This window comes from Mobula birostris, chromosome 3 (genome assembly GCF_030028105.1).
Source record: "Mobula birostris isolate sMobBir1 chromosome 3, sMobBir1.hap1, whole genome shotgun sequence".
NCBI classification, from domain to species: domain Eukaryota; kingdom Metazoa; phylum Chordata; class Chondrichthyes; order Myliobatiformes; family Myliobatidae; genus Mobula; species Mobula birostris.
The window spans coordinates 115,256,886-115,280,022 of NC_092372.1; the positions used below are offsets into that span (position 1 = coordinate 115,256,886).

Below are 23,137 nucleotides of genomic sequence, written 5' to 3' on the forward strand. Positions count from 1 at the left end.
TGTCTGTTATCCCCCTGGGGTCTCAGTCCCCCCCCCCCCAGCTTCATCTGTCTGTCATCCCCCTGGGGTCTCAGACCCCTCCCCTCCCCCCAGCTCAATCTGTCTGTCATCCCCCTGGGGTCTCACCCAATTACCCCCTCCCCTCCCCCAGCTCAATCTGTCTGACATCCCCCTGGGGTCTCACCCACTTTCCTCCCACCCCTCCCCCCCAGCTCCATCTGTCTGTCATCCCCCTGGGGTCTCAGTCCCCTCCCCTCCCACCAGCTCCATTTGTCTGACATCCACCTGGGGTCTCAGTCCCCTCCCCTCCCTCCAGCTCCATCTGTCTGTCATCTCCCTGGGGTCTCAGTCCCCTCCCCCCAGCTAAAACTGTGTGTCACCCCCCTGGAGTCCCAGTCCCCTCCCCCAAGCTCAATCTGTATGCCATCCCCCTGGGGTCTCACCCACTAACCCCCTCCCCTCCCCCCAGCTCAATCTATTATCCCCCTGGGGTCTCAGTCCCCTCCCCTCAGCTCAATCTGTCTGTCATCCCCCTGGGGTCTCACCCACTTCCCCACTCCCCTCCCCCCAGCTCCATCTGTCGTTCCCCTTGGGTCTCACCCACTTCCCCCCTCCTTTCCCCCAGCTCAATCTGTCTGTCATCCCCCAGGGTCTCACCCACTTCCCCCTTCCCCTCCCCCAGCTCAATCTGTCTGTCATCCCCCTGGGGTCTCACCCACTTCCCCCCTCCTCTCCCCCCAGCTCAATCTGTCTGTCATCCCCATGGGGTGTCAGTCCCCTCCCCTCCCCCTATTTCAATCTGTCTGTCATCCCCCTGGGGTCTCAGTCCCCACCTCTCCCCCCAGTTCAATCTGTCATCCCCCTGGGGTCTCGGTCTCCTCCCCTCCCCCCAGTTCAATCTGTCTGTCATCCCCCTGGGGTCTCACCCACTTCCCCCCTCCTCTCCCCCCAGCTCAATCTGTCTGTCATCCCCATGGGGTCTCAGTCCCCTCCCCTCCCCCAGCTCAATCTGTCTGTCATCCCCCTGGGGTCTCAGTCCCCCGCCTCCCCCCAGCTAAATCTGTCTGTCATCCCCCTGGGGTCTCAGTCCCCACCCCTCCCTCCAGTTCAATCTGACATCCCCCTGGGGTCTCACCCACTTCCCCCTCCCCTCCCCCCAGCTCAATCTGTCTGTCATCCCCCTGGGGTCTCAGTCCCCACCCCTCCCCCAGTTCAATCTGTCATCCCCCTGGGGTCTCACCCACTTCCCCCTCCCCTCCCCCCAGCTCAATCTGTCTGTCATCCCCCTGGGGTCTCAGTTCCCTCCCCTCCCCCCAGCTCAATCTGTCTGTTATCCCCCTGGGGTCTCACCCACTTCCCCGCTCCCCTCCTTCCAGCTCAATCTGTCTGTCATCCCCCAGGGTCTCACCCACTTCCCCCCTCCCCTCCCCCCCCAGCTCCAGCTGTCTGTCATCCCCCTGGGGTCTCAGACCCTCCCCTGCCCCCAGCTCCATCTGTCTGTCATCCCCTTGGGTTCTCACTCCCCTCCCCTCCCCTCAGCGCAATCTGTCTGTCATCCCCCAGCACAGCCCGGTCCACCTATCTGTGGCGGCCCATCTCCCCTCTCCCACTCACATCCACATTCTGACTGTGCTCCTCCTATGGTGCTGAGAACTAATGGGTCTCAACTTTTCGACTCCATAAGACATCGGAGCAGAATTCAGTTGTTGGGTCCCATCATGGCTGATTTATTTCCCTTCTCAACCTCAATCTTCTGCCTTCTTTCTGTAACCTTTGACAGGGCCTGTTAAAACTGAGGTTGATAAGGTTCTTAATTACTAACAGTTTAAATGATAACCTTTGAAGTCCTGACTAACCAACAACTTCATCAACATCCGCTTCAAATATATCAAATGACTTTGTCTCCACAATGAAATCCACAGATTCACCAACCTCTGACTAAAGAAACTGCTCTATTCTGGGACTGTGCTAGACTTTCCTCGCTATTTGAAAAGCTTCAATGAAATCCCCCATTCCACTAAACTCTAGCAAGTACAGGTCCAGAGTCAAATATCTCTCATGCTTTAACCCCTTCATTCCTGGGATCATTCTCATGATCCTCCTCTGGACCCTCTCCAATAGCAGCGTCTTTTCTCAGATAAGGGGCCCAAAACTGCTCACAATTCTTCCAGTGTGGACTGACCACTGCCTCGGAACCCTCAGCATTACATCCATGCTTTGTATTCTAGTCCTCTCAAAACGAACAGTGCATTTGCCTTCCTCACCACTGACTCAATCTACAAGTTAACCTTTTGGGAGTCCTGCACCTCAGATTTCCGAATTTCTTAAAAACAAAGCCTGCATCTTTATTCCTTCCACCAAAGAGCATAACCATACCTGGACTATTCCCCTCCCTAACCTGCTGAACTACTGTCGCGGTTTGTTCCTGAGCCTTTCCCAAGGCCACCCCAGCAGTGGCCAGCAGTACTGCCCCATACCTGGTAATCCGATCTGAAGGCAATCACCTGGCAGGCAACGTGGGCAGCATAGGCAGTGGGTCCAAGGGGTGAATGCCCCATCGCAGCGAGGGTTCCAACAGTCACCCCATTTCTACCCCCTCCCCCCCACCCCGGAGAAGTTGACGTCCCAAACATGCTTTGGCTCTGCCCACAGATCAGCTCCTACCAGAAATGTCCCAGACGCGGACTGTCTGATCCAGGCTCGCTGAGACGACCAGGTCCTCGGACGGGTGGAACTGAGCGCACATCACATAGTGGTTATGTCCAGTAAGCACACTGCGGGGCGAGGAGGTGGAAGGGAGGTGTTTGGCGGGGGGTGAAAGGGATAGAGAGAGTGGCGTTGGGGAGGGTGGCGGGGTGAAGCATGGGTGGAGGGGTGGTCGAGTGAGCAAGGTAGGGGCAAAGAGGTGAGGGCGAGTACAGGAGGGGGCAGAGAAAGGGGAAGGACAGAAGCAGATTTCAACCTATCACAGTACATGTCCATACTCTGCAGAGAGTTCCCCCACCCTCACAAACAGACTTGGCCCAGCCTCCATCCCCACCCCAAGTCGTGGGGCAGAGTGACAACCCACAAGTCTGTCAGAGAGGTGAATTGCAGCGAACTCAACCCATGGGTCTCTAACTGCCCACACCCCCCCACTCACCACACACGGGTCCGAGACTGACCCACCCCCCACTCACGGGTCTGAGACTGACCCCCCCCCCAACTCACGGGTCCGAGACTGACCCCCCCCCCCCACACACGGGGGTCCAAGACTGACCCCCCCCCCCCAACACACACACGGATCCGAGACTGACCCACCCCCCCACTCACGGGTCCGAGACTGACCCCCCCCCCCCACACACAGGTCCGAGACTGACCCCACACCCACTCACAGGTCCGAGACTGATACCTCCCCACTCACGGTCCGAGACTGACCCCACCCCCCAACTCAACCACACATGGGTCTGCGACTGACCCCCACCTCCCCCCACTCACCACACAGAGGTCCCAGACTGACCCCCACCCACTCACCACATACGGGTCCGAGACTGACCCCACACCCCCCCACTCACCACACATGGGTCTGAGACTGACCCCCACCCACCACACACGAGTCCGAGACTGACCCCACCCCTCAACTCAGCACACACAGGTCCGAGACTGACCCCTACCCCCAACTCACGGGTCTGAGACTGACACCACTCACCACACACGAGTCCGAGACTGACCCCACCCACCACACACGGGTCCGAGATTGACCCCACCCACCCACCACACACGGGTCCGAGACTGACCCCACACCCACCCCACCACACACGGGTCCAAGACTGACCCCACCGCCCCCAACTCACCACACACAGGTCCAAGACTGACCCCACCCCCCAACTCACCACACACGGGTCCAAGACTGATCCCCACCCACTCACCACACACAGGTCCGAGACTGACCACCACTCACCACACACAGGTCCATGACTGACCCAACTCACCACACACGGGTCCGAGACTGACCCCCACCTCTCCCCACACAGATCTAAGACTGACCCCCCCCCACTCATGGGTCCGAGACTGACCCCCACCTCCCCCCACTCACTACACACAGGTCCGAGACTGACTCCACCCCCCACTCACCACACATGGATCCGAGACTGACCACCCCACCCCCACTCATGGGTCCGAGACTGACCCCCACCTCCCCCCACACAGATCCGAGACTGACCCCCCCCCCCCACTCATGGGTCCGAGACTGACCCCCACCTCCCCCCACTCACCACACATGGGTCCGAGACTGACCCCACCCCCCAACTCACCACACACAGGTCCGAGACTGACCCCACACCCCCCAACTCACCACACACGGGTCCGAGACTGACCCACAGCCCCCCCACTCATGGGTCCGAGACTGACCCCCACTCACTACACACAGGTCCGAGACTGACTCCACCCCCCACTCACGAGTCCGAGACTGACCCCACCCCCTAACTCACCACACACAGGTCCGAGACTGACCCCACCCCCACTCACGGGTCCGAGACTGACCACCCCACCCCCACTCACGGGTCTGAGACTGACCCCCCACCTCCCCCCACACAGATCCGAGACTGACCCCCCCCCCCCACTCATGGGTCCGAGACTGACCCCCACCTCCCCCCACTCACCACACACAGGTCCGAGACTGACCCCCACCCACTCACCACACACGGGTCCGAGACTGACCCCACACCCCCCCACTCACCACACACGGGTCTGAGACTGACCCCCACACACAGGTCCGAGACTGACCCCCACTCACCACACACGAGTCCGAGACTGACCCCACCCCCAACTCACCACACACAGGTCCGAGACTGACCCCCACCCACTCACCACACACGGGTCCGAGACTGACCCACACCCCCCCACTCACCACACATGGGTCTGAGACTGACCCCCACACACAGGTCCGAGACTGACCCCCACTCACCACACACGAGTCCGAGACTGACCCCACCCCCCAACTCACCACACACAGGTCCGAGACTGACCCCCACCCACTCACCACACACAGGTCCGAGACTGACCCCCACTCACCACACACGAGACCGAGACTGACCCCACCCCCCAACTCACCACACACAGGTCCGAGACTGACCCCCACCCACTCACCACACACGGGTCCAAGACTGACCCCACACCCCCCCACTCACCACACATGGGTCTGAGACTGACCCCCACACACAGGTCGAGACTGACCCCCACTCACCACACACGAGTCCGAGACTGACCCCACCCCCCAACTCACCACACCACGAGTCCGAGACTGACCCACACCCACTCACCACACATGGGTCTGAGACTGACCCCACCCACCCCCCACTCACCACACACGGGTCCGAGACTGACCCCACCCACCCCCCAACTCACCACACACGGGTCCGAGACTGACCCCCACCCACTCACCACACACGGGTCCGAGACTGACCCCACCCACCCCCCAACTCACCACACACGGGTCCGAGACTGACCCCACACACCCCCCCAACTCACGGGTCCGAGACTGACCCCCACTCACTACACACAGGTCCGAGACTGACTCCACCCCCCACTCATCACACACGGTCCGAGACTGACCACCCCACCCCCACTCACGGGTCCGAGACTGACCTCACACCCCCCCCACTCACGGGTCCGAGACTGACCCACACTCACTACACACAGGTCCGAGACTGACTCCACCCCCCACTCACGAGTCCGAGACTGACCCCACCCCCCAACTCACCACACACAGGTCCGAGACTGACCCCCCCCCCCCCCCCAACTCACCACACACAGGTCCGAGACTGCCAGTTCCAGATCCGGATGGTCTGGTCATCGGAGGCGCTCAGGATCCAGGGGTATTCCTACAGGGAGGGAGCACCCCAGATCAGACCACACCTCACCTTCCCTCGCTCTCACCCCTTTCGATCCCACTCCCTCCCCTTCCCTACAACCAACTTGGTCTCACAATCTCCTCATTTTGATCCTGCACGGCACTCCCTCGGCAGCTGTCACACTTTATTCTGCATTGTTGCAGCTTTACCTTGTTCTACCACAGTGCACTGTGTTATGATCTGATCGGTGGCAAGACAAAGTTTTCACTGTATATGTAACAATAAACCAGTATAAGCTGACAATCCCCATGTGGGATGGAGACAACCAAAATCACCAGACACCACCCACCCCAAACATCCTCTTCTCCAACCCCCATCAGGCAGAAATCATGGACAAGGTTCAAGGACACCCTGTACCCTGCTATTATCAGACCCTGTCTGATAAGATGGACTCTTGGCCTCACAGTCTACCTCATTTCAATCTGGAACGTTACTGCACCTTCCCTATAGCTGTTACACACCATTCTGCATTGTTGTTGAACAGAAACAAGCCCCTCAGCCCAGCAAGTCCGTGTCAAACTATTAATCTGCCTCGTTCCATCAACCTGCACCTGAACCATCGTCATCTGTACCCTTCACATCACAGACCTGTCCAAATTTCTCTTAAATGTTGAAATTGAATCCACATCCACCACCAGCTTGTTCCACACCCTCACCCTGAGTGAAGAAGCTCCCCCTCATGTTCTCCTTAAACATTTCACCTTTCACCCTTAACCCATGACCTCTAGTTCTAGTCTCACCCAGCCTCAGTGCACTTACTCACAATTTTGTATACCTCTATCAAACTTCCCATCAATCCTGACATGCTCACCCTTCCCTGTAACCTCGGTCTAGCTCAATGCACTGTGTGCCTTTCAGTCAGTGCATCATGCAGTGTGCCAGGCAAGCTTTCCCCTGCGTCTCAGTACACGTGACAATAAGCCAATTCCAGTACCACAGCCCTTCATCCTGACCCTCCCCACAGTCCCGCACTCACGTGGTGGAAAAATGTCGTGCGGATGTAATCCAGATGACCCAGCAACGTGAAGAGGCAGCGTCTCAGCTTGTAGTTCCAGACCTTGGTGGGTGGGAGAGAACGGTGATTTCCTCAGCTCACACACAAACTCAGGCAAACACACGCGCTTTCTTCCCGTACTTAAACGGTGGCCAGGCAATCACTGACAACGGCAGCAGGGTGGGACAGTGCGACCGATAGGAGTTTACATGTTCTCCCCATCACTGTGTGGGATTCCTCTGGGTGCTCCACCTGCCTAACATGTTTGGGGAAGTAAGGGTTACCAAGTTGTGGGCATGCTCTGTTGGTGCCAGCAGTGTGTCGATGCTTGTGGGCTGCAGCCAGCATATCTCCAGACTGTGTTGGTCTTGTTTATTTATGGAGAGTCACGGTGTGGGACAGCCGCACCAGCCACCAACTCGATTTAACCCTAGCCCAATTCACCTCTAACCGGTACGTCTTTGAACTGTGGGAGGGAACCGGAGCATCCAGAGGAAACACATGTTTACACGGGCGAGCGTACAAACTCTTTGCACTTGATGCCAGAACTCCAACCCCCCAAGCTGTAGTAGCGTCATGCTACCGTGGTGCCAATTTCTTGCTGCATTTCACTGAATGTTTCAACACTTGTGACAAACAAAGCTCATCTCATAACCTTCCAAAAGCATCACTTGCTCGGCAGCAGCTACAGAAAAGGAGTCGAGACGCTTCGCCAGGACCCATGAATGGTTCTGATGGAGGGGCTCTGCCTGAAACATTGACTGTACTCTTCCATTGAAGCTGCCTGTCCTGCTGAGTTCCTCCGGCATTTTGTGTGTGTTGCTTGGATTTCCAGCATCTGCAGATTTTCTCTCATTTATGAAAAGTATCATTTAATACTTTAGGGAGCAGAGATGAGATGCTTTCCTCTCTCAATTCAGTCCTCAGAATCAGGCTGAATATCACTGGCACATGTCATGAAATTTGTTGTTTTGCAGCAGCAGTACGTTGCAATACACCGTAATAAAAACTACAAATTACAAAAAGTGTACACAAACTAAATCAGTAGTGCAGAAAGTGAAAGCAAAATGCTGACAGTATACATGGGCTCATTGTCCATTCAGAAATCTGATTGCAGAGGGGAAGAAACTGCTCCTGAAACATTGTGTGTGTCTTCAGGCTCCCGGTAGTAGCAATGAGAATAGGGATGTCTTTAACCACGTGGACATCACCTTCTGAAGGTACCGACGAAGTTGGGGAGACAGGTGCCCACAATGCAGCTGGCTGACTTTACAACTGTCTGGTGCCTTCCTGGTCAAAGTGCCCCACCCTGGCCCTGCTGTTGGGGAGGGAGCCCCAGGATTTAGACCCAGTGATAATGAAGGTTTGGTGTTCTATTTCCAAGTCAGGATGGCATAGGACATGCGTCACAAGGTGGCGTGCCCCTTCCTAGTGGGATTTTGGATGTCTGGCAGAGTAGCTTGGGGTCTGTCTGCAGGGCATTCTTTATTTTGTATTGAGATACAGTACGGAGTAGCCCTCCCTGCCCTACAAGCTGCACCACCCAGCAACCCCAGACAAACCAATTTAAGCCCAACCTCATCACGGGACAATTTGCAATGACCAAGTAACCTACTAACCGGTATATCTTTGGACTGTGGGAGGAAACCCATACATCCAAGTGGAGAACATACCAAGACTCCTCACAGAGGACACCAGGATTGAACTGCGAATAGCGTCACATTAACCGCTCCCCTAGCGTGGTGCCATTTTGTAGTCACTACAGTCACCCGTGGAGAGTGGGGGAGACTGGGGGCAGGGAAGCGCAGTGGCTAGTGTAATGCTCTAAGGTGCTAGCAACCAGGGTTTAATCCCTGCCATTGTCTGCAAGAGGTTTCCACGCTCTCCCCAAGACCATGTGGGCTCCTCCCACACTCCAAACTCACATGGATTAGTCAGGGCTCGTAAGCCGTGGACACCAGATGTACCAGGCCTGCAGGCTGTGCTGATCGCTGATGCGAAAGGCTCACTGCACTGTGCAAGGGGTTTCTTCTTTTATGTTACTGCTAAGGCTAATAAAATGGCTTCTCTGTAATGTTAACTGCTGAGTTAACAGTAGTAGCTTGTTGGGTTATAATTACTGATAACTGGCATTGTATTCATTCGCTAACCAATTGGGATAGATCAGCAGAGCATGTGCTACCGGGCCGCAAGGAAACGATATGATTTGGCGATAGGAGTCAGCTGCACCTTTCCTCATTCCCTGTCACGCCCACTGTTGAGCTTGAACGCACGCGAGGTCATTACCCGCGCGTCATCCACGTCAGCGCGGGAAGGAGATCAACTCCTCGAGTTTGCAAATGACGGCAGGCTGAAAAGTATGTTTGACATAACATCTCTGCCGGCACTCCGGATCAAAGTCAAGGCTAAATATCCTGAGATAGTCAGGAAAGCACTGAAAACATTGTTTCCATTTCCAACGTATCTCTGCAATGAATGCAACGAAAACTAAATTGCGGAATAGACTGGACATAAGGAACCCCCTTCGAGTATCGCTGTCTCCCATCACCCCTGGATAGGACCGTTCTGTTGCAGGAAAACAAGCCCAGGGCTCCCACTGATTCAGCCATATTGGTGCGTTGCAATGATTTTATATGTTCACACAAGGAAAATATGTGCTGTGTGTTTGATATCCAAACGTTACTTAAAATGTTATGATGCTATTATAAGTGACTTATATAACCATGTAACAATTACGGCATGGAAACAGGCCATCTCGGCCCTTCTTGTCCATGCCGAACGCTACTCTCATCTAGTCACACCGACCTGCGCTCAGCCCATAACCCTCCATTCCTTTCCTGTCCATATACCTATCCAATTTTTCTTTAAATGATAATATCGAACCTGCCTCTACCACTTCTACTGGAAGTTCGTTCAACACTCCAAGCTCCCCTGTCCTCCCGATAATTGTCTTATCGCTATATTCATGCCAGGAAAATATGCGCTGTGTGTTTAATATTAAATTCCTTAGATAAACCTTTTTAGAAACGAAATTGAGTGTATTAGCCACTTATCACCTATATTCCGGTCATGATTAACACACTCCGCCGCCACCGCCACCAACAGAATCGGCAAAAACAATTTTTAAGAAATCGGCAGGTAAACGCATGCGCAAGTTACGCATGCGCATTGGTGCCCGCACAAGGCTTCATGGTCATTGTAATCTTTCTTGGGGTAAACCCAATGTATTTGACTGCTACTCTTGTACGTTGGCAACCCTAACCCCCCCGATCGGCCGGTCCGCAAGAATATTGTCAATATAAAACCGGTCCGCAGTACGGAAAAGGTTGGGGACCCCGGGATAGATGTTATTCTTTCTGACTGTGTGAAAGTTGTTAGTTTGCACGGGCTTGGGGAGAAGGCAAGCGGAGAATGAAGAGAGAAGACGTGGCTTGAGGAGACAGTTGCCAGACCCACTGGGCCTGGGCTCGGGGCGGGAGCCCAGGGGCCAACTAGCGAAGGAGAATCAGCGAAAGGGAATCCATGAGCTCCAACGGTTGTGCACTAAGTGATTGAATTTTGATAAGTTTGGCGCCTTTTAATTTCCTTTTATATTGTATCTCTATTAATTACATAGTTCCAGGAAGATCTATAAAGTGTAATCTGTAAATTGTACATGTGTGCTGTCTGTTAATTGGCGGGGTGGGGGTACATCACACGGCATCCCCACAAACTTGATTACCCAGTCTGGCGGGCCGAAGGCTGCTCCCCCTTGACGAAAGCGAGCTGAGCGAGCCTGAGGCTTACCAGGAGGCTACAACTGTTTCAAGGTAGACATGACAAATAAAGTTAGACGGTATCTCTGGAAGGTTTAAGGGACGTCACTCAAATGACTCCTTCCCCAAGGAAAGTGACGAGCTTCAAAATAACTGAGACCATCCAGTCTGTGTTTAAACTTTCAATCCCCTGCTCCCAGATTCTGCACCAGGGACAATGCACTGTCGCAGACCAACACTTTGATAAGACATTTAGTTTAAACTCTCAGTCCCCTGCTCCCAGATTCTGCACTGTGGCAGATTCACCCTCCAACCTGCACATCTCTCAGATACTGGAGTCCCTGGGGCAGACTCCAGGCTAGAACATCCTCAAATGTCACAGAAGTCCTGACGAAGGGTTCCGGCCCAAAACGTCGACTGATCTTTTCCACGGATGCTGCCCGACCTGCTGAGTTCCTCCAGCGTGTTGAATGTTGCTTTGACCCCAGCATCTGCAGATTATTATGTGTCACGGAAGCTCAACTGGCTACACTCCTGACTCACGGCTTGTCTGAACTGAACAGTGTGCACCTCTGGTGCTCTCATCCAAGGACGGCGTACAGTCGATTCGACTTATTGGTACCAGCTGTAGGGTTGTGTATTTCATTAAATACATCATTCTTTACTGTTTGTCCTTTTTATACCTTTTTAACAATTCCCATGAAACTGGCTGAGTCAACCGTTTAATTGGGCCAGAATATACTGGTCCCAATGTGTCTCAATTAACCAGAATCCAATGTAATTGTTATTTTCTGTGCAGTTCAACAATTATCTATACACTCCTATGTCTATTAGTGATCAGAGCATGCATTTGCAATCGTTCAATGTGTGGTTTAGTATGTTTACTAGTGATCAGAGTGTGCCCTAGTGGTTACAGTTCTTAGTATCATTCTGGAGAGTCCTGGAAGCTTCTATTGGTACCCTATCATTTTAATAGGAGCTATCAGATTGGTTATCTCTTATCTACAAATTTGAATAGAATGCAAGTATAAAGAGCTGAAAGCACTGCCCCGTTACCTTCTTTCCTTCCCCTGCCAGACTGCCGTTACTGTCTGTTGTCAACTCTATTTGTTCTACCAACGCTTAATAAAACAACTGCAAAGCAACAAGCTTTGTGTTTCTTTCCTGACTTCCGAAGGAACCTTGGATTAAAAACATCAGAACGAACAGGACGTGGTTGCCATAGAGGGGCTGGGCAATTGGACCCTGTTGATTCTGCTCCTTTTGATACAAAGTTCATTCAGAAGTCAGGGAAGAAGCACAAAGCCTGTTGTTTTGCAATTGTTTTATTGAGATGATGGATCAGAAAGAGACAGTGTTAGGGGCCTACCCGTGAAGGGAAAACTAATAACAAAGAAGCTGAAAAGATGAAGGTGGCACTGCTGTGTTTAGCTGTCTTGCACTCATAGATGAGGAAAACTACATTCAAATGCATAGGCAAGAATTAACCAATTCGAAAGCTACTGCTCAATTCTGCAGTATCGAGCTAACAATGAGAAAGCACCTGTTCAAGCAATGCAGAACAAAGTTCCCAGAGCTTTCCATAATGATACTCTATAGAGACACAGTAAACCATGTGCATATAGACATTAATTACAATACAAACAGTAAACCACAAAGGAAATAACAAGCTAAGGAGGTCAAATTTAACAACCTCACAAGGAGATGTCGCCGAGGGCCAGATGGTTCCTCCAGGTGGGACTTTAGAACTGCAGGCTGTGGGGGGGGGGGGGGGGGGAGTGGGTAACAATTCTGGGAATAGTTCTTCACCCAGAGGATGGGGAACAGAAAGTGGTGGAGACCAACCCACTGTAATACTTAGGGAGGTGAATAAGAATGAAATGACTGGCTGTTTTGTCCTGGATGCCACTGGGCTCACGGGTTGTTGGAGCTCCACTGAACCAGGGGAGAGAATGTGCTCCTTCACAAATGGTGAGCAGTTTCAGGCTCCTGGGTGTCAACTTCTCTGAAAATCTATTCTGGGTTGAACATATTGATGCTGTTACAAAGAAGGTACGACAGCGACTACATTTCATTTGGGTTTGGTATGTCACTAGACTCGTGCAAATTTCTGCAGATGCACTATTTACTATATTTTGGTACATTCCTGTTTAAATTTGTAGTATTTGCTCTGTATCAAAACAACAAATTCTACTAAATATGCCAGTGAATACAAACTCTTGTTTTGAGTCACCTGTCAGGTGGTAAAGGGAATTGAAGAAGCCAATGTGATCCATTACTCCCCGCGAGGGGACTGACACCCTGACCCAGACAGTCAGAGGTCAGCACCACAATCCCACGATGACCCTGACCCCAGACAGTCAGAGGTCAGCACCACAATCCCATAACAACTCTACCACATTCCCCATGAGCAGGACGGAGGCCCTGACCCAGACAGGCAGAGATCAGCACCACAATCCCACGATGACCCTGCCGAGGTCAAACTCTCACCTTGATCTTATAGTCATCCCCACCGGAAACAAAGAGGGGCTGCTGTTTGTGAAAGTCGATGCCTCGTACGGGGCCTGTGGGTGGTGGGAACAGACTGTCAAATATCAATGGCAGAACATCAAACACCCTCACCCTCCCATCCACCCACAGCCCACTCTCTCCCACACCCTGCCTTCTCCAGGAGACCTCAAGCCAAGATAACACCATCCAGAGCAAGACCCTCTTCTCCCGCAATGGGGGTCAATGTGTTGAGATGACAAGCTAAATGAGTAGTCAGAGCAAGCAACCCAATACACAGTAGGAATGTAAAAAGCAGGATATTAGTCCTCTCACAGCTGCCCTGGCATTCCGTAAGGTCTTTTCCACAGCAGCGCCCTGCCTTCACTAACACTCCCTGAATTTCCTGAATTCCCACTGCTGTCTTAAAGAATTCAGTCTGTGACTGCATGAGTTTCCTCCCACCTTCTATAGGGCTACGAGCTGTTGGGGTGCTACGTTGGAGCTGGAAGCATGCCGTCACTCGGACCGTAATGATTCAGTGTACAATCTGAGCCTGCAGTTCAGGATCCTATCATCGGTTAACACAGGCATTGATGCCAAAGATCAAAGACCGATGGCCACAGCTGGGAGACCTGAGTTGGTGGACTCTCATGTGGATGGAGGGAATCGGCCTGTCCTGAGTTGGTGGACTCTCCCTGTGGACGGAAGGAATCGGCCTGCTCTGAGTTGGCGGACTCTCCTGTGGACAAAGGGAATCGGCCTGTGCTGAGTGGGTGGACTCTCCCTGTGGATGGAGGGAATCGGCCTGTCCTGAGTTGGTGGACTCTCCGTGAGGACGGATGGAATCAGCCTGTCCTGAGTTGGTGGACTCTCCCTGTCTGTGGACGGAGGGAATCAGCCTGTCCTGAGTTGGTGGACTCTCTGTGAGGACGGATGGAATCAGCCTGTCCTGAGTTGGTGGACTCTCCCTGTGTGTGGACGGAGGGAATCAGCCTGTCCTGAGTTGGTGGACTCTCCATGAGGACGGATGGAATCGGCCTGTCCTGAGTTGGTGGACTCCCCCTGTGGATGGAGGGAATCGGCCTGTCCTGAGTTGGTGGACTCTCCGTGAGGACGGATGGAATCAGCCTGCCCTGAGTTGGTGGACTCTTGGTGAGGGCGGAGGGAATCGGCCTGTCCTGAGTTGGCGGACTCTCCCTGTGGAATGAGGGAATCGGCCTGTCCTGAGTTGGCGGACTCTCCCTGTGGAATGAGGGAATCGGCCTGTCCTGAGTTGGTGGACTCTCCGTGTGGACGGAGGGAATCGGCCTGTCCTGAGTTGGTGGACTCTCCTGCGGACAGAGGGAATCGGCCTGTCCTGAGTTGGTGGACTCTCCCTATGTGTGGACGGAGGGATTCAGTCTGTCCTGAGTTGGTGGACTCTCCCTGTGGATGGAGGGAATCGACCTGTCCTAAGTTGGTGGACTCTCCGTGAGGACAGAGGAAACCGGCCTGTCCTGAGTTGGTGGACTCTCCCTGTGTGTGGACAGAGGGAATCAGCCTGTCCTGAGTTGGTGGACTCTCCGTGAGGGCGGAGGGAATCGGCTGTCCAGAGTCAGTGGACTTTCCCTGTGGAATGAGGGAATCGGCCTGTCCTGAGTTGGTGGACGGAGGGAATCGGCCTGTCCTGAGTTGGTGGATGGAGGGAATCGACCTGTCCTGAGTTGGCAGACTCACCCTGTGGAATGAGAGAATCGGCCTGTCCTGAATTGGTGGACTCTCCCGATGTGTGGACGGAGCGAATCGGCCTGTCCTGAGTTGGTGGACTCTCCCTATGTGTGGACGGAGGAATTCAGCCTGTCCTGAGTTGGTGGACTATCCCTGTGGACGGAGGGAATCAGCCTGTCCTGAGTTGGTGGACTCTATGTGAGGGCGGAGGGAATCGGCCTGTCCTGAGTTGGCAGACTCTCCCTGTGGAATGAGAGAATCGGCCTGTCCTGAGTTGGTGGACTCCCGTGTGGACGGAGGGAATCAGCCCGTCCTGAGTTGGTGGACTGTCCGTGTGGACGGAGGGAATTGGCCTGTCCTGAGTTAGTGGACTCTCCGTGTGGACGGAGGGAATCGGCCTGTCCTGAGTTGGTGGAGTCCCATGTGGACGGAGGGAATCGGCCTGTCCTGAGTTGGCGGACTCTCCCTGTGGAATGAGGGAATCGGCCTGTCCTGAGTTGGTGGACTCTCCCGTGAGGACGGATGGAATCAGCCTGTCCTGAGTTGGTGGACTCTCCCTGTGGATGGAGGGAATCGGCCTGTCCTGAGTTGGTGGACTCTCCGTGAGGACAGAGGAAACCGGCCTGTCCTGAGTTGGTGGACTCTCCCTGTGTGTGGACAGAGGGAATCAGCCTGTCCTGAGTTGGTGGACGGAGGGAATCGACCTGTCCTGAGTTGGCAGACTCTCCCTGTGGAATGAGAGAATCGGCCTGTCCTGAATTGGTGGACTCTCCCTATGTGTGGATGGAGGGAATCGGCCTGTCCTGAGTTGGTGGACTCTCCGTGAGGACGGAGGGAATCGGCCTGTCCTGAGTTGGTGGACTCCCGTGTGGACGGAGAGAATCGGCCCGTCCTGAGTTGGTGGACTGTCCGTGTGGATGTAGGGAATCGGCCTGTCCTGAGTTGGTGGACTCTCCCTGTGGAAGGAGGGAATGGGCCTGTCTTGAGTTGGTGGACTCTCCCTATGTGTGGACGGAGGGATTCAGCCTGTCCTGAGTTGGTGGACTATCCCTGTGGACGGAGGGAATCAGCCTGTCCTGAGTTGGTGGACTCTCCGTGAGGGCGGAGGGAATCGGCCTGTCCTGAGTTGGCGGACTCTCCCTGTGGAATGAGGGAATCGGCCTGTCCTGAGTTGGCGGACTCTCCCTGTGGAATGAGGGAATCGGCCTGTCCTGAGTTGGCGGACTCTCCCTGTGGAATGAGGGAATCGGCCTGTCCTGAGTTGGTGGACTCTCCCGTGAGGACGGAGGGAATCAGCCTGTCCTGAGTTGGTGGACTCTCCTGTGGACAGAGGGAATAGGCCTGTCCTGAGTTGGTGGACTCCCCCTCTGTGTGGACGGAGGGATTCAGCCTGTCCTGAATTGGTGGACTCTCCCTGTGGACGGAAGGAATCGGCCTGTCCTGTGTTGGTGGACTCTCCCTGTGGACGGAGGGAATCGGCCTGTCCTGAGTTGGTGGACTCTCCCTGTGGACGGAGGGAATTGGCCTGTCCTGAGTTGGTGGACGGAGGGAATCGGCCTGTCCTGAGTTGGTGGATGGAGGGAATCGACCTGTCCTGAGTTGGCAGACTCTCCCTGTGGAATGAGAGAATCGGCCTGTCCTGAATTGGTGGACTCTCCCTATGTGTGGACGGAGGGAATCGGCCTGTCCTGAGTTGGTGGACTCTCCGTGAAGACGGAGGGAATCGGCCTGTCCTGAGTTGGTGGACTCTCCGTGAGGGCGGAGGGAATGGGCCTGTCTTGAGTTGGTGGACTCTCCCTATGTGTGGACGGAGGGATTCAGCCTGTCCTGAGTTGGTGGACTCTCCGTGAGGGCGGAGGGAATCGGCCTGTCCTGAGTTGGCGGACTCTCCCTGTGGAATGAGGGAATCGGCCTGTCCTGAGTTGGCAGACTCTCCCTGTGGAATGAGGGAATCGGCCTGTCCTGAGTTGGTGGACTCTCCCGTGAGGACGGAGGGAATCAGCCTGTCCTGAGTTGGTGGACTCTCCCTGTGATGGATGGAGGGAATCAGCCTGTCCTGAGTTGGTGGACTCTCCGTGAGGACGGAGGGAATCGGCCTGTCCTGAGTTGGTGGACTCTCCCTGTGGACAGAGGGAATCGGCCTGTCCTGAGTTGGCGGACTCTCTTTGTGGAATGAGGGAATCGGCCTGTCTTGAGTTGGTGGACTCTCCCTATGTGTGGACGGAGGGATTCAGCCTGTCCTGAGTTGGTGGACTATCCCTGTGGACGGAGGGAATCAGCCTGTCCTGAGTTGGTGGACGGAGGGAATCGGCCTGTCCTGAGTTGGTGGATGGAGGGAATCGACCTGTCCTGAGTTGGCAGACTCACCCTGTGGAATGAGAGAATCGGCCTGTCCTGAATTGGTGGACTCTCCCGATGTGTGGACGGAGCGAATCGGCCTGTCCTGAGTTGGTGGACTCTCCCTATGTGTGGACGGAGGAATTCAGCCTGTCCTGAGTTGGTGGACTATCCCTGTGGACGGAGGGAATCAGCCTGTCCTGAGTTGGTGGACTCTATGTGAGGGCGGAGGGAATCGGCCTGTCCTGAGTTGGCAGACTCTCCCTGTGGAATGAGAGAATCGGCCTGTCCTGAGTTGGTGGACTCCCGTGTGGACGGAGGGAATCAGCCCGTCCTGAGTTGGTGGACTGTCCGTGTGGACGGAGGGAATTGGCCTGTCCTGAGTTAGTGGACTCTCCGTGTGGACGGAGGGAATCGGCCTGTCCTGAGTTGGTGGAGTCCCATGTGGACGGAGGGAATCGGCCTGTCCTGAGTTGGCGGACTCTCCCTGTGGAATGAGGGAATCGGCCTGTCCTGAGTTGGTGGACTCTCCCGTGAGGACGGATGGAATCAGCCTGTCCTGAGTTGGTGGACTCTCCCTGTGGATGGAGGGAATCGGCCTGTCCTGAGTTGGTGGACTCTCCGTGAGGACAGAGGAAACCGGCCTGTCCTGAGTTGGTGGACTCTCCCTGTGTGTGGACAGAGGGAATCAGCCTGTCCTGAGTTGGTGGACGGAGGGAATCGGCCTGTCCTGAGTTGGTGGATGGAGGGAATCGACCTGTCCTGAGTTGGCAGACTCTCCCTGTGGAATGAGAGAATCGGCCTGTCCTGAATTGGTGGACTCTCCCTATGTGTGGATGGAGGGAATCGGCCTGTCCTGAGTTGGTGGACTCTCCGTGAGGACGGAGGGAATCGGCCTGTCCTGAGTTGGTGGACTCCCGTGTGGACGGAGAGAATCGGCCCGTCCTGAGTTGGTGGACTGTCCGTGTGGATGTAGGGAATCGGCCTGTCCTGAGTTGGTGGACTCTCCCTGTGGAAGGAGGGAATGGGCCTGTCTTGAGTTGGTGGACTCTCCCTATGTGTGGACGGAGGGATTCAGCCTGTCCTGAGTTGGTGGACTATCCCTGTGGACGGAGGGAATCAGCCTGTCCTGAGTTGGTGGACTCTCCGTGAGGGCGGAGGGAATCGGCCTGTCCTGAGTTGGCGGACTCTCCCTGTGGAATGAGGGAATCGGCCTGTCCTGAGTTGGCGGACTCTCCCTGTGGAATGAGGGAATCGGCCTGTCCTGAGTTGGCGGACTCTCCCTGTGGAATGAGGGAATCGGCCTGTCCTGAGTTGGTGGACTCTCCCGTGAGGACGGAGGGAATCAGCCTGTCCTGAGTTGGTGGACTCTCCTGTGGACAGAGGGAATAGGCCTGTCCTGAGTTGGTGGACTCCCCCTCTGTGTGGACGGAGGGATTCAGCCTGTCCTGAATTGGTGGACTCTCCCTGTGGACGGAAGGAATCGGCCTGTCCTGTGTTGGTGGACTCTCCCTGTGGACGGAGGGAATCGGCCTGTCCTGAGTTGGTGGACTCTCCCTGTGGACGGAGGGAATTGGCCTGTCCTGAGTTGGTGGACGGAGGGAATCGGCCTGTCCTGAGTTGGTGGATGGAGGGAATCGACCTGTCCTGAGTTGGCAGACTCTCCCTGTGGAATGAGAGAATCGGCCTGTCCTGAATTGGTGGACTCTCCCTATGTGTGGACGGAGGGAATCGGCCTGTCCTGAGTTGGTGGACTCTCCGTGAAGACGGAGGGAATCGGCCTGTCCTGAGTTGGTGGACTCTCCGTGAGGGCGGAGGGAATGGGCCTGTCTTGAGTTGGTGGACTCTCCCTATGTGTGGACGGAGGGATTCAGCCTGTCCTGAGTTGGTGGACTCTCCGTGAGGGCGGAGGGAATCGGCCTGTCCTGAGTTGGCGGACTCTCCCTGTGGAATGAGGGAATCGGCCTGTCCTGAGTTGGCAGACTCTCCCTGTGGAATGAGGGAATCGGCCTGTCCTGAGTTGGTGGACTCTCCCGTGAGGACGGAGGGAATCAGCCTGTCCTGAGTTGGTGGACTCTCCCTGTGATGGATGGAGGGAATCAGCCTGTCCTGAGTTGGTGGACTCTCCGTGAGGACGGAGGGAATCGGCCTGTCCTGAGTTGGTGGACTCTCCCTGTGGACAGAGGGAATCGGCCTGTCCTGAGTTGGCGGACTCTCTTTGTGGAATGAGGGAATCGGCCTGTCTTGAGTTGGTGGACTCTCCCTATGTGTGGACGGAGGGATTCAGCCTGTCCTGAGTTGGTGGACTATCCCTGTGGACGGAGGGAATCAGCCTGTCCTGAGTTGGTGGACTCTATGTGAGGATGGATGGAATCGGCCTGTCCTGAGTTGGTGGACTATCCCTGTGGACGGAGGGATTCAGCCTGTCCTGAGTTGGTGGACTCTCCCTGTGGTTGGAGGGAATCGGCCTGTCCTGAGTTGGTGGACTCTTGTGTGGTCGGAGGGGATCGGCCTGTCCTGAGTTGGTGGACTCTCCGTGAGGACAGAGGAAACCGGCCTGTCCTGAGTTGGTGGACTCTCCCTGTGTGTGGACAGAGGGAATCAGCCTGTCCTGAGTTGGTGGACGGAGGGAATCGGCCTGTCCTGAGTTGGTGGACGGAGGGAATCGGCCTGTCCTGAGTTGGTGGATGGAGGGAATCGGCCTGTCCTGTGTTGGTGGACTCTCCGTGAGGGCGGAGGGAATCGGCCTGTCCTGAGTTGGCGGACTCTCCCTGTAGAATGAGGGAATCGGCCTGTCCTGAGTTGGTGGACTCTCCCTGTGGACGGAGGGAATCAGCCTGTCCTGAGTTGGTGGACTCTCCCTGTGGACGGAGGGAATCGGCCCGTCCTGAGTTGGTGGACTGTCCGTGTGGACGGTGGGAATTGGCCTGTCCTGAGTTAGTCGTCTCTCCGTGTGGACGGAGGGAATCAGCCTGTCCTGAGTTGGTGGAGTCCCATGTGGACGGAGGGAATCGGCCTGTCCTGAGTTGGTGGACTCTCCCTGTGGAATGAGGGAATCGGCCGGTCCTGAGTTGGTGGACTCTCCCTGTGGAAGGAGGGAATCGGCCGGTCCTGAGTTGGTGGACTCCCGTGTGGACAGAGGGATTCAGCCTGTGCTGGGTTGGTGGACTATCCCTGTAGACGGAGGGAATCAGCCTGTCCTGAGTTGGTGGACTCTATGTGAGGATGGATGGAATCGGCCTGTCCTGAGTTGGTGGACTCTCCGTGAGGGTGGAGAGAATCGGCCTGTCCTGAGTTGGTGGACTCTCCCTGTGGACGGAGGGAATCGGCCTGTCCTGAGTTGGTGGATGGAGGGAATCGGCCTGTCCTGAGTTGGCGGACTCTCCCTGTGGAATGAGGGAATCGGCCTGTCCTGAGTTGGTGGACTCTCCGTGAGGGTGGAGGGAATCGGCCTGTCCTGAGTTGGAGGACTCTCCCTGTGGAATGAGGGAATCGGCCTGTCCTGAGTTGGTGGACTCTCCGTGTGGACGGAGGGAATCGGCCTGTCCTGAGTTGGTGGACTCTCCTGTGGACAGAGGGAATCGGCCTGTCCTGAGTTGGTGGACTCTCCCTGTGGATGTAGGGAATCGGCCTGTCCTGAGTTGGTGGACTCTCCCTGTGGAAGGAGGGAATCGGCCTGTCCTGAGTTGGTGGACTCTCCCTGTGGACGGACGGAATCGGCCTGTCCTGAGTTGGTGGACTCTCCGTGAGGACGGAGGGAATCGGCCTGTCCTGAGTTGGTGGATGGAGGGAATCGGCCTGTCCTGAGTTGGCGGACTCTCCCTGTGGAATGAGGGAATCGGCCTGTCCTGAGTTGGTGGACTCTCCGTGAGGGTGGAGGGAATCGGCCTGTCCTGAGTTGGAGGACTCTCCCTGTGGAATGAGGGAATCCGCCTGTCCTGAGTTGGTGGACTCTCCGTGTGGACGGAGGGAATCGGCCTGTCCTGAGTTGGTGGACTCTCCTGTGGACAGAGGGAATCGGCCTGTCCTGAGTTGGTGGACTCTCCCTGTGGATGTAGGGAATCGGCCTGTCCTGAGTTGGTGGACTCTCCCTGTGGAAGGAGGGAATCGGCCTGTCCTGAGTTGGTGGACTCTCCGTGAGGGTGGAGGGAATCGGCCTGTCCTGAGTTGGAGGACTCTCCCTGTGGAATGAGGGAATCCGCCTGTCCTGAGTTGGTGGACTCTCCGTGAGGACGGAGGGAATCGGCCTGTCCTGAGTTGGTGGATGGAGGGAATCGGCCTGTCCTGAGTTGGCGGACTCTCCCTGTGGAATGAGGGAATTGGCCTGTCCTGAGTTGGCGGACTCTCCCTGTGGAATGAGGGAATCGGCCTGTCCTGAGTTGGTGGACTCTCCCGTGAGGACGGAGGGAATCAGCCTGTCCTGAGTTGGTGGACTCTCCCTGTGGATGGAGGGAATCGGCCTGTCCTGAGTTGGTGGACTCTCCGTGAGGACGGAGGGAATCGGCCTGTCCTGAGTTGGAGGACCCTCCCTGTGGACGGAGGGAATCGGCCTGTCCTGAGTTGGTGGACTCCCCTGTGGACGGAGGGAATCGGCCTGTCCTGAGTTGGTGGACTATCCCTGTGGACGGAGGGAATCAGCCTGTCCTGAGTTGGTGGACTCTATGTGAGGATGGATGGAATCGGCCTGTCCTGAGTTGGTGGACTCTCCCTATGTGTGGACAGAGGGATTCAGCCTGTCCTGAGTTGGTGGACTATCCCTGTGGACGGAGGGATTCAGCCTGTCCTGAGTTGGTGGACTCTCCCTGTGGTTGGAGGGAATCGGCCTGTCCTGAGTTGGTGGACTCTCCCTGTGGACGGAGGGAATCGGCCTGTCCTGAGTTGGTGGACTCTCCGTGAGGACGGAGGGAATCGGCCTGTCCTGAGTTGGTGGACTCTCCGTGAGGACGGAGGGAATCGGCCTGTCCTGAGTTGGTGGACTCTCCGTGAGGGCGGAGGGAATCGGCCTGTCCTGAGTTGGTGGACTCTCCGTGTGGACGGAGGGAATCGGCCTGTCCTGAGTTGGTGGACTCCTGTGTGGACGGAGGGAATCGGCCTGTCCTGAGTTGGTGGACTCTTGTGTGGATGGAGGGAATCGGCCTGTCCTGAGTTGGTGGACTCTCCCTGTGGACAGAGGGAATCGGCCTGTCCTGAGTTGGTGGACTCTCCCTATGTGTGGATGGAGGGAATCGGCCTGTCCTGAGTCGGTGGACTCTCCGTGAGGACGGATGGAATTGGCCTGTCCTGAGTTGGTGGACTCCTGTGTGGACGGAGGGAATCGGCCTGTCCTGAGTTGGTGGACTCTTGTGTGGATGGAGGGAATCGGCCTGTCCTGAGTTGGTGGACTCTCCCTGTGGACAGAGGGAATCGGCCTGTCCTGAGTTGGTGGACTCTCCCTATGTGTGGATGGAGGGAATCGGCCTGTCCTGAGTCGGTGGACTCTCCGTGAGGACGGATGGAATTGGCCTGTCCTGAGTTGGTGGACTCTCCTTGAGGGCGGAGGGAATCAGCCTGTCCTGAGTCGGTGGACTTTCCCCGTGGAATGAGAGAATCGGCCTGTCCTGAGTTGGTGGACTCTCCCTGTGGAATGAGAGAATCGGCCTGTCCTGAGTTGGTGGACTCTCCCTGTGGAATGAGGGAATTGGCCTGTCCTGAGTTGGTGGACTCTCCCTGTGGAATGAGAGAATCGGCCTGTCCTGAGTTGGTAGGCAGGAGGAAGCAGCTTGATTTGTTGCTTCCTACGCTCAGCTCTATTGCGTTGTGTTCTGGGTTGTCCTGTGATTTTGCCGTTACTTGTCAGGCTACCCCTCAGCTCATTACAAGGCGTGTTGGACGTGAACACATTTCTCTGTACACCCGATAGATAAATTTGAAAATCTGACATATATGGAACAAATAAACTTTCTAATCTTCAAGATGTCCAAAGA

The 23,137-nt window shown here is 55.5% G+C and overlaps 1 protein-coding gene across 5 annotated transcripts in view; it reads right to left on the reverse strand.

The window, feature by feature from the left end:
• Positions 1 to 23,137, reverse strand: part of copa (COPI coat complex subunit alpha) — a 142,707-nt gene that overhangs the window by 113,202 nt on the left and 6,368 nt on the right. For 3 of the 5 annotated variants that reach the window (XM_072253223.1, XM_072253225.1, XM_072253222.1), the window contains exons 5-8: positions 13,131 to 13,204; positions 6,868 to 6,948; positions 5,785 to 5,861; positions 2,665 to 2,774 (exon numbers count right to left, since the gene is read on the reverse strand). In XM_072253223.1, coding sequence (XP_072109324.1) covers positions 2,665 to 2,774; positions 5,785 to 5,861; positions 6,868 to 6,948; positions 13,131 to 13,204 — 342 coding nt within the window. Of the gene's footprint in view, positions 1 to 2,664; positions 2,775 to 3,337; positions 3,354 to 5,784; positions 5,862 to 6,867; positions 6,949 to 13,130; positions 13,205 to 23,137 lie in introns of those variants that run through there. The other 2 variants (XM_072253227.1, XM_072253226.1) reach the window with 2 other exon arrangements.